The sequence below is a fragment of the Ascidia mentula genome, chromosome 4, assembly GCF_947561715.1.
Source record: "Ascidia mentula chromosome 4, kaAscMent1.1, whole genome shotgun sequence".
Taxonomy (NCBI): Eukaryota; Metazoa; Chordata; class Ascidiacea; order Phlebobranchia; family Ascidiidae; genus Ascidia; species Ascidia mentula.
The window spans coordinates 6,831,205-6,843,435 of NC_138569.1; the positions used below are offsets into that span (position 1 = coordinate 6,831,205).

The window sequence follows — 12,231 nt, forward strand, 5'->3', positions numbered from 1 at the left end:
TTTTCTTTTTCTATTTTGTGATAATTTGTAGGCATACAGTGTCCGGAAAAGGGAAGGCTTGTTTCTTGGTCATCCCAACGACAGACAACAATAGCATCTTATGTGATAATTTGAATTGATTATCCACTATTTGCATGGAGATTCCGTTTAAACACTACCGCTGTATATTTATGACAGGCTTAAAATTAACAAACGCTTAGGTCTGGCGTAACAAATAACTAAACTTTTCAAAGACGGGCAAAATAAAATGCATTTTCCATGATTATTTTGCAGTTGTCGCCATGTAAATGCATCCGCCTGCTGCCTTGCATGTGTGTACGTGTTCATACGCACAAGCTTGCAACAACAGGTGATGTTTACTCATGCGTATCAAATAATGACGTAATTATTCACCAAGTAAAGACAGAATCAGATTCCTTCTTGAGATTGAGAAGTGAAGTGTTGTTAGTAGATGAATAATATGTTTTGTTCGTACGTTGGTATCCCAGTTCGATGCAAATAATGTTTGTGTTTCTATTATGGTTATGACTAATTTAAAAAATAAATTCATTGTATTAAAATTGCTTTTTTTATATAGCCTATATATTTGTGTGTTTTTTTTATATGAAAAATGACAAAACAGATTCTCTGACAAGGCATTGAGCATGGGCAGTGCTTTGCTTTAGTAGTCAAAAGTGTTTTAAAAAAGCATTTTAAAATCACGAATATTTTAACAATCAAAAGCCTGTCTCTTTCAGTTTCTTTACTATTGCTACCTCAGCAAAGATATTAAAAATTAGGTTAATTTAAGGCCACATCCTTGGCCCATTTTGACCATCAATGGCTGAATCTTCTGACAAAGAAACTTACAGCAAGGAAAATGTGCTTTCGCTGAGTTCACCTGATATTATTGCCTCGCCAAATGAGGAAGGAATGTTTAAAGATGGAGATGAGGCAAATGGTATGATAAATAAGTTGCATGATTATGCAGCTTTGACAAACTTGTAGATAGCGTACATGAAAATATCACTAAACCTGTTCAAGCTTACATTTTATGGTTAACAACAACCTTGATCTTTGAATTTTTTTACAATTATGCAAATGATGTAAACAATATTGTTTTGTTGTGTGATGTATATTTAAAGCACTTCTTGTTTTTACAGATGCTGTTTCTGATTTAAAGCAATCCTTTCATTCTGAAACTAATGGAATTCTCAACTCAACTAAGGAGTGCAAGAACAAAAGTCTACCTCGTCGTGTCAGTTTTCCAGATGATGACAAAATAATAAGTGGTTATGGTGAACCAAGAAATCCCTGGGCCCATGGTTAGTTTGTTGCTTGAAATACATGTGTATATACAAATTGTGTACAGCTGTATATACATGAATAGTTTTGATCTCTTATAATATATTTTCTTGTGGTAAATATATATTTGTTTGGTAGAAAGTTATTTCAGCATAAATACCTCCTATATGTAAAAACACTAAAAAACAGTTGAAAATCTTACGTACATATTGCAGTTTATGTGTTTTTTTTTATCCTAAAGGTTTACCTACCCATAATATTAAATATTTCTTACTCATATAATCAAAAAGTCATTCTGTATACAATCTGGGCAGTGCTAGCCCAATGTTTACATGCTAACAATGTAGAAGCACTAATGGTAGAAGATTGGCTGTAATTAGGTGAAGGAGGTTTAACAACTTAAGTGCTCTAAATGTCATTGCAGCTAAGACCACATCCACCGAAGAGCTCATCCAGGCATACACACAGTCATGCCAACAGTGGGGGGTGAAGCCCATCACAAAATTACTGGTGCAGTTACAAGTACGCCCATAAAGATATTTGCAAATTGTCCATTAAATGTTGTTTGTTTGTGTACTCATTAAAAACCAGCTCACAAATTTGTAAAAAACCACCTATTGTATTGTTTCAGGAAATTAAAGATTTTTCTGTCCGTGCCAACTCTCTTACTTTAAAAGGTTAGTTTTTCATTCCATTCATGTTTTAGTTGAACTTCAGAAAAGGCGCAAATGTAATGACATTGTAAAATTCTTCATACAGCATTTAACCATACATACAACCTTCATTTAAATTTGCAAAATTGATATTAAATCGCTTAGCTTGTCATTTGTGGCTCAGTTATTGTTGCCTCAGCAGTGGTTTGGTGCAGTATCTTCCGAATTAAAATTTGCATTTACGGCAGTCAAGCATCCTGTTGGTTTTCACCTCCTATGTGCTTATACTAAGCACGTGGTCATTTTGTCACAATCTTTTGTTATAAAAAATTCAAAAAGGAGTAACTCATAAAAATATTACTTTATTGTTAAATTTATAATTAAAAATATTTTTGTACATCAAGTTTTGAAGTTTGTTGTCCAAAGCACAGTTTCTAATGGTTATTGTGTGACTTATGTAAATATACAACCATGTAAATATAGTGAATGGTTTTAACAAAACGTTTTGATAAAACTTAGAATAGGATCGCAAAAGTATCAGCATGTGTTGATGTCCTTCCACCAATACAAGGATGTCCCATAAGCTGCACATTGTTGTAGACTAACTAGTAATATAACATAACCCATAATCGTCATGTAATCTTTATTATATACTCTCCATGAAGGGTTAATTAAGTTCATGCATGAATCAAAAGAATAGTTGTAATTTTCATGTATATAAATGGTAAAGGAATTATGTGTTGATGATTTCTGCCATAAGTTTTTTAATTAAATTTGTCTGATTGGCGAGGAAGTCCATGAATCATTGTAGTTTGCTTGTTTTCACTAGTACTTAAACTTCCTGTTAAATGTGAAATGTCACATGTTGTTTGCTAACATATCATGTGCTATGATTTTTTATACATTACAAATGCATGCATAAGAACAAGCTGCACTTTATATGTATATATGGTAATACAGGTTGCCTAAAGTATGCTTTAATATCAAATAAACCTGAACAAAATAAAATGTAATGTTTCTGTTGCTGCCAGGCATATTGTACCAGTATCACTACCCTGATGTAGCCTTGTTGGATAACAGGCGAAACGTTGGTCAATAAAGTTATGTTTTTATTGTGCCAGAAGAACAGACTATTAAATTAAAATAAGATGTATACACTTGTAGCATTTTGCTCGGTATCATGATAGACATATAGGCGATGTTCAAAATTACTGCTGGTGATAATAAAATTATTTACACATAGTAATATTGGTATTTTTTTGTTAAGGTGAAAAACTAGACTCAAAAGTGGTCGAAACATTGGAGGCTGTTTTTAAACGTGTCCAATTTGTGATCATGGATCTAGAAGCGACCAACCTCGACGATGACGTAAGACATTGTTCCACCCTGTTAACAAACACATCGCAAACCATCAGTATTGTTCCCATTAATATCCTTTTCTCCAAACCGACTTAAAATACCACCATTGCCTAATCTCATCGCCCGTTGTTTCTTTAGACTTTGCGCAGTGTCCGTTACAAGATATATTTACTTAGCCCGTGTGTGTCGTCATGTGACGAAGCCTTGTGTGGTGCGATGCGTACGTTTGCCGTCACATGACATCCCATCACATCCATATTCGCTACTGCGTCCCACTTTATACTGGGGTCGCGCATGCGAAATGATAAATGTCAAGCACGTTCTTCACGCTTATGCAGACATATATTGTGTCCGGGAGAGGGCATTTGCATTCAGGGACGGTCCGCCTGCCAACAAAGCAAAAACCGTTCAAGCGACGCCTGAAACCGTTGCGGGATTTTCCGTGTGTAATTAGGTACCCCTCTCCTTGTGGGTTCAAGTTCGGCCTTGGAGTAACCTGGGACATCGATTTTAAACCTTAAGTGCGACTTAAACTTGCCGAACTTGGCGCAGAATTTAGCTTTCACTGCCGGTTAATGGTTGACTCGCGGTGATAGTGAAATTACGGACATCCGTATTCGCAAAGTACAATCACAGCGAAAGTGAAATGTTTTTTTAGGCTTTGTGTGCTGTCAGTGTTTTACAGTATTGCACCCATTCAATTGAATATATATCGTATTAATATAATTTATCATATCTCTGAATTAGACAATATTTAGAACCCCAATACCAAAGCAACCAAACACATTCCGGTCACCATAGCAACTCAGAACGCGAAAAAATTCGAAATACTTCTTTGTTCTTAGTCTGCAGCAGCCCTCTTCGACATGATCGAGTACTACGAGTCGGCTGTGAACGTGTTGGTCGGTTTCAACAAGAACCTCGGCACAAGAGGGTGGCAGGCAGCTGCCCACATGATGAGAAAGGTGTGACTGTTGTTTTAAATATACCTCCGTACAGTCACTAGCATTGATACCGTTATTGACATAATATACAGCGATTGTGGTACCTTTCGGTTAACGTAGATACGTTAGGCACCAAGCAAGGTACCAAACAACAGAGACGAACCACCGTGGTGCATCCGATAGTGCTACTGGCCCGGGTTAAACCAATTTATTTATGTGCAAAAAAAGCCATAATAATCATTGAGAGCTGCATACAGAGTGTACACACTGTTTCGACCTGTAAGGTCTCATTGCCTATAAAGATGTTACACTTATTCCATCCATGTTGTTCAATGTCAACGCCTCTTTTCCCCAATGATTTAAAATTCATTCCAAACTTGTTAGTTATCAATTATTGACAGTAATAACGACCACCCGACATCACGCAGTTGCAATAATTTCCACCCCCACGCTTAACAACCTCAGTCATCGACTGTATGTAGATGTCCTGTTTGCGATTGTTCGATGGACACAGCGTCCCACTGACTGACCAAGCGGTGCCGTTCGTCGGTCGAGCACTCAGACTAAGCAACACCTTGGTGACGTTGCATTTGGAGAATTCGTCGCTCAGTGGACGCCCCATGCTTCTCATTGGTAGGTTGGGATGTGTTCATGCGCGGTTCGGGGATCGTGGTCGTGGAAAAAACCCACATAAAAGGTTAAAACTATTGTGTTTAAATGGCGTTACATGCCACACCGGATGTCGTTTGGGCTTTGCAAGCTCATTTGGAGGCTTGGGTCGAATCTTATTTTCATAACAAACTGCGTGGTCTTTCAGCTTTTGCAGTGATAAAACTATCTTATTACGCAAGCGAATTTGTCTTCAAAAAGGGGAAGCATTTTTAGTGTACGTCGTCATAAGTTATTTTAGGGATGAGTGCGACAACGGCTCGAAAATAATCGGAACCTCTGTGCTATACTATATGTTACTTTTATCCACTAGTATATAGACGTAATTACAATGTATTTAAAAAGTTTTGCAAATTTTAAGCGATATTGTTAAGATTCAATTCAGTTTTCTGTAAATATCACCAAAATCAAGTACAAAAAACCTGATCAACCTAATCCTATGTAGGTCACGCGGCGAACAGAAAGCACTTAACCCGTCGCTTTAAATACCATCAATTAAGCTCTTACGAAGCAGTACTCGAACTGGTCTTAATTCATCCGTGTACTCACAGTTGCCGCTTTGAGGATGAACGTAACGTTGCGCGAGTTGTTCCTCGCCGACAACCGTCTGATATCCACCGACGCCCTGCAACTAGCGAACTTGCTTAAATTCAATATCGTCCTTCAACTTCTCGACATTCGAAACAACCTTATTCAGGTAAGAAGGGAAATGTAGGAACTATATAGGATTTTTCTGTAGGCTTTAGACTCTTGGTCAGTGTCACTACAAAAAATCATATTTTTTTTAGTTAGTCTTTTGTTCTTGCACTTTCAAATAATGTTTAATTTCATTGTTTACTTTTGTATCATCTTTCGTTGCGTCTGAGGTTCCATAAAAATTATTTGTAAAATTATTGATAAAGTACTTTGTATGACTAATTGTAATTTCATAAGCTTCTCCTAGATTTCGGAGGTCTCTGTCGCAGAATTACGACATTGTTTATTTGCCCTCTGTCCATAAAAATACATCACGCCACGTAACTGAACAAGCATGTAACAAGCAAATGCTTTAATCAACGGGGCAATACGTAGACTGCCCAAATAACGTTTATGGTAAACATGCTGGTATTTATGTTGCGTCACCAAACCACTCGTTATACGCACAGGAAATACCCTGACTGGGTGCCTCCGTGCATTTTCAACTTGAACGCGGCCACGAACTTGACGCTAAATTGTCAGTCTAATATTGCAGGACGCTGGTCTCTGTCATCTCTGCTCAGGACTGATGGCCCAACCCCAGCAAGGCCTAGGCGGTTTGCAGACTCTGGTTCTCTGGAACAACCAGCTCTCTCACCAGAGTATGGGGAGGCTTGGTATGGCGCTGGTAAGTTAGCATCAAAACAGAAGACATATGTATTAGTACCACATTAGGCCTCCGGGGTGGTTAATTGCGTTTTGTTTAAAATTTGTGTGACCTTATCAATTCATCAATATAATGTTGAGATAATCGTTATATTGTTACCACAATATTAGCTTTTTGTTAGTTTCTGCATTTCAGCTGATGCCAGCACTTCGGGTGACATAATGCAATGTGGACGTGCACGATTATTGTGTCCGGAACGAACCTCGTTCCGTTTTGATGGGTGCGCATTACAAACCAATCAATATTTTTCATTTGCAGCGAAACACAACGAGTCTGACAACCTTGAACCTCGGCCAGAACGTTCTATCAGACGACGGTGCGGCGAAACTGAAGGACGGCCTTCTGCAAAACCACTCTCTCCTGAGACTTGGTCTCGTCGGCACCAAGCTCACCTGTGAAGGTTAATTGTGTTTAGCGAACTTAACGGTTTAACATTCTGAGTGATATGGGAAATATGATGTATAAGATTCCAGTCGAGGAACCAATTCTAGTATTGAGTCGGTTATAATGAAACTAGGTAGAGAAAATGTCTCTAATGAAGTTGCTCTGGTTTCTTTCTGAAACGAATCATTTTGCAACTATTTTACTTGAAGCCCACTGCAGAATTAAGTAGAATCCCTTTAAACTTTTGTAATTTGAAACGTACTTGGGCAAACTTATGAAATCAGGGTATATTGCCCCTCTTTATAGCATGGATACAGTGTTGGAACCTGCTATATAAGCATCCCGAGCATAGTAATGTGGGGTTTCCCAAACCCCAACTGCCCGTGAGTTGTTTGTGAAGGCGGCACAAACAAACCATTTAATACCCGTGACCTGAGCGGTATGCTTTATTCTTTTGGGACCATTGTCAAATGGCCTGAGTCGGTATTAAATGGTTGACTGATTTTGTTCTTCGAAAAATGTGGAGCAGAGCCTGCTGTGTACAGTTAGACGCCAACCTTTGTATAATTCAATGTTAGTAACTGGCAATGAATCCAACTACGCCCTTAATGCCAGTTAAATATAAACAGCAGTTTTGTGCGTTGGGTCTCGGGTTCCAACTTTTTCCCGGATTTATTGGTTGCTGCTTGTGGAAGTAATGTTTTAGTTCGGCGAAAAGTTGGGGACACTGACAAGTAATCAGAAATAAAGTTATTGGTTTACCCTGAAAGCTATTCCAACATCAGTTTAACGCCTCAAAAAAAAGCCTCAACGCCATAATGGAATAAAAACTCGCCTTATGTATTACCATTAGAACTGAATAGAAGTAATAAAAATGTGAAAACCATGTAACCTTGCATAACAATATACGTTTTTTTGTCAACCACAAGAATTTACTAGCCAAAAACTTGGAGTACTTCAAACTTATAGTGTAAAATTGTGCCATAAACTTTCCAAATAAGAATACCCAGCAACGTTAATTGCAACTCAATTGTTTATAAACACGCTGTCCAATCTGTAGGTGCTATTGCTTTGGCCGAATTCCTCGCCGAATCCCCTCGAATCATCCGCCTCGACCTCCGAAACAACAACATTAAAGTCGGAGGGCTGATGGCTCTCAGCCTGGCTTTCAAAATCAACTTCTCACTCCTGAGACTTGACGTCGACAAGCCGAACAGCAAGGAAACGGTGAGTGTTGAAATCGCAACTGTTTATTTTTTACCACAATGTCGGTTCACGCTAGGTATGAAATAGTCAGATTTTAGCATTCGCGGTCGCACTCTGAACAGCTCACAAATCAGTTTTGTGTGAATTTGTTTTTTAAACCGTGACATTGTTAAAATTTCGTGTGTGTTGAATGCAGGGTGTTCCATTTGAATTTGCCAGGTGCGGTGCTTAGTTTGCAAAATTAATGCTAAATTATTTCCTAACAAGGCAGGCGTTTTATATGTGAAGTACATGTGTTAACATATAGGTACACGGTACGGTTCAGCCCCTAAAACCGCAAACTTTGCATGTGCAGCATGCAAATATTCCCAACACAATTTAATCGTTTCCAACAATCTCCACAGCAGGGCTAACACAAAGAACGCACTGTAACAAACAAACAACCAGATGCCTGCTTTGTTTTCGTTCATCAATCAATGCCATCATCCGATTTTATGTGCCTTTCCGGTGTCTATGTGACATAGTGGCGCGTGCAACGGAAGCTGGGCCTGGCTAGTTGGTCTCGGCATTTCAGCGAACTATCAGCCTTACAGGATGTGCGGTGACTTAAGTTTCCTGCAGAGGGCAATGCTTCACAATACATTGCAGCCACGGCACTCCCGATTAAATGCACGCCAATATCCAGCACTGCGTGATGGTTATTGAAATGTTGTCAACAGTTTTGTAAGCTTGCTTGCAACCATTGATAATCTTGTTTGTCTTTCTGATTGAAGTGCGGATGATATTGCAAAAGGGATGTGATTCGTAACTCGTGTTGCTTAATACTCTTTAAGTGCTAATATGAGATTGTTTTGTTAGAAATCGCCTATGTTTTCCTACTTTTTTGGTACGTTGACATCACATGACTTTCTCGGCTCAGCTTGCAGTCGAACATTTCGCCACCACTCCACACATATTTTCCATAAATTTTTGTTTTTACCAAAAAAGGTTAAAAAATAATTTGAACTGACCTTTTGAAATTGGCATTTATGAAATTTTTCCATATCTACTCAACGAAATGTTTGTGAGCGATTCTTTATCCTCCAGATTTAAAAATTTATGACGTCAATAAGTATTGGATTGTTCGGAATCGGCCGGATCAGAATCTTTTCTGTTTTAGCACATCCCAAGTATGTGGTATACCCCAGAGGTCGGCGAAAAATGTATATATAACGACACACTTTTGACAAGTTTCAATGTACACAGACAGATTAACCATTATCAAGAGTCTGTTTGATTTTCTTGCTGTAATTGCTTGTATTATGTTGTCGCACAATGGTTTTGCAAACTGGTTACTGTGAAACCGCTTATTGAGCTCTCATTTGGATCCATGGTATACCCCACCCTAAAAAGTGAGCTACATTTGTTGAATTGACATTGTTTTTTGTACCTTACAGTTAAAGGAGCTGGCGGAAAAGCAGGACTCTCTGTTGAACGATATTACCGAGTACGCGACTCGCAACAAGGAGCAGGCGTACCAACGTGTGCTCACAATACAGATGGAAAGACAGCGAAGATTTGAAGAGGAAAAATCGTCTGGGCTGAGGTTCACGTGCGTGTTTTGTTACTTTATCTTATTTAATATCACGGGTGTTTTGCTTCACATATTGTCCCCGTTTTCAAACGAGTCGCCGATTTCACAGAAAGCAAATATGCTTGTTGGTGAATTTGCCACTTGAATAATTTTGCGATTAACTCTGTATTGATATTAAATATTTGTTGTGTTTGTTCAAATTCAAATCTAGAAAACCTTTTTTGAGAAAAAACGACACCCAAGTTATTGTCAGCTGTATCTCATAGAGACTTGGTACCTTTTTTTCGGCGATTAAAGCGATATCCCATCCACCATATACAAACTACAATCAACAACCGTAAACGTATCTCTAACTTAAAGGTACATGGACATGACCCACTCTGCCATATCAGCAATGCCACTTGGAGCCCACGTCGCCAGCCAGCAAAACAACAGCAATAACAAGGGCGCACGCGAAGGTTGCGTTGTTAAAGATGGCGAAGCTTTCAGGCAGGACGTGGATGACAGTCCCATTAATTCGCCCGAACTGCTGCCTACAAACAGTGTCTCCTATCACCAGGTAACGTATTTTAGAGGTCATTTTTGCATTAAAGCCCGTTCGTTCCGTGCGTAATGGTTGCCAACCACGTCGTGTGTCCATTAGGCAAAGTTTATTGACCCCTTGGCTGTGCGTTGTTTACTTTAAATAGCTTACTGTTTGATTAGGTTTAATTCGCGCCATCGAAAAGTAACGACGTGCATTGACTCACATGTGCTTTTGTGGCGAGTTAGCTTTAAAGCTCATTTAAACATCCACAAGGGCGTGTTTTAAACTACGTCTTCGATATTTTTTCTTGAAGTAGTTAACAGGGTGTCTGCCATTTTTCACGCCTTTAGTATTTATCGTCATGTTTGCATGTAAGCACCTGAAGATCGGTTGGATAACGACTGAAACGTCGACCCAGTAAATCATTTTTGCCAGAAGAGCTTTAAATTAATTGTATGTGGCTTTTTGAAAAATTCCCTGCAATAATAACGAAACGTGCCTTTTGTTGACAGTTTGTTTACCTGCATGTCTATTTAAATTAAGCATCATAAAACAGTGGGTAGCTTCGAGTGACTCAGCTTGTTGTAACCACTTACTAACCAATCGTGTCCACAAGTGCGTGAATATCACTTCGTTATGCTCTACAGGTTTCCCCCGTCATGTTCAGCAGCAGCGAAATGGAGAAACGGGCGTCGATCGCTCTTAACGAAGCATCGAGCGGTGACGATGCCAACTCCGAACAAGAGCAAACAAACCAAGAAAACAAACCAGATGAACAAAACGTCGAGGGTTCGAATCCCGGCGAGGGCGGCCTAGAAAAAGCCGATAGCGAGGAGCTGCCACATGACGTCATCGACAAGGATGGGTCTGAGGTTTCGGAAGATTCCGAAGAGACGAAAAATGAAGAAGAAAAAATTGCCGAAAGTGGAGACAAAAGCGGACTTGACGATGTTGTTGTGGAGCAGGAAAAGTCGGATCCAGTTGTCATAGCAACAGGATCCACGGTGGTTATGACACCACTCGGTGGCGACGGAGATTCCAGTGTGAACGACGTAAACGACAGCGGAGTAACGATTTCACATTTCGATCTCAGTTTGTTCCCCCATTGATCAATGGATTTTTCCCCCTTTTTCCGCGTTTTGATCTGTTTGTCTCCACGTGTTAGCGTAGAGCGTAGAATCCAGCGCTGCGGTTGGTGCGGTCTTCAACCTTTCGGGATAAACGCATTCGTTCTAAAACAAAAAGGTGATTGTTTTCGTGTCAATGTGCTCACAAGCTATGCGACGTCAATACCACCAAACTAAATAACACCAAACCTTGCTATCTCAAAACGTTTCTGTTCTTTAGTGCGACGTGATGCTGTCGGCAGTCGCTTTGAATCGCTTACATTAGCTTTAGCTCATAGAGTTGGGTGCAAATTCACGATTACGCGTTTCTTCAACCTATCAGGAATATGATGGGAGTTAACATTTTTCTCTCTGAGGAATTCTGGACGTATTTTTCGCACTTTATTTTTTGTCAACGAGCGTAATGAGGTATAAGGTGCTGTCGTAATATCATTCCACACTTCTGATATTGTTCCTTCAAATGGTAACGCATTCTCTGTCCTTTGAGACCAGTGTCTGAATCATTTTATTGCAAGACATCGATTTCTTCTTTTGTTAATTCTGCAATAACGGTCACACTTGAGTTAAAGCCGACGTAGATGTTTGTGAATACGTTTCGATCTTTAAAAGTTCGATCCAAATGTTATATATTGCTTTATAACATTGAAAGGATGTTAACTATCTGAAAATTATTTGAACTCTGATAGGTACCAATGTACAAACTCAACATAACAAATTTTTGCGCAAAAGTAAAATCTATTGCCCCAATTTGAAAACACGGAACAACCATTTCTTTGCCTTTCTGCATATTCGGTGCTCACAACGTTCAGCAATGCGGTTTGGAGCCAAGATCATGGGTCACATACCTTCACAACAGCACGGCACGGTTTCCTTAGCTGAACTGGTTTGCTTTTTGTATTCTGTACATGGTGTGACCCAAACTCATTTCCGCCAAACCGAGCGGGTTTGCAGCACTGCATTGTGATTTTTTTCGTGCTCTTCTGTACAGTCTTATCTATCTCCTACAATTGTGGTGCAATGGACATCTCTGCAGTACAATCGACAATAAAACGACTATTTGTGCGACAGTATGTGCTGAGTAACTCCCTGGCAACTGTGCATCCA

At 39.3% G+C, this 12,231-nt stretch overlaps 1 protein-coding gene across 1 annotated transcript; it reads left to right on the plus strand.

Annotated features, from left to right (window-relative positions):
• Positions 1–741: 741 nt before the first annotated feature.
• On the plus strand, positions 742–12,189 carry LOC145897304 (uncharacterized). Its single transcript, XM_082985536.1, has 14 exons — positions 742–940; positions 1,143–1,304; positions 1,709–1,806; positions 1,916–1,961; positions 3,205–3,305; positions 4,142–4,261; positions 4,723–4,873; positions 5,461–5,606; positions 6,141–6,272; positions 6,570–6,711; positions 7,756–7,922; positions 9,338–9,492; positions 9,835–10,033; positions 10,648–12,189. Exons 1-14 carry the CDS (start codon positions 820–822, stop codon positions 11,107–11,109), a joined length of 2,202 nt encoding a protein of 733 aa, XP_082841662.1. The 5' UTR covers positions 742–819; the 3' UTR covers positions 11,110–12,189.
• The last annotated feature ends 42 nt before the right edge of the window (positions 12,190–12,231 follow it).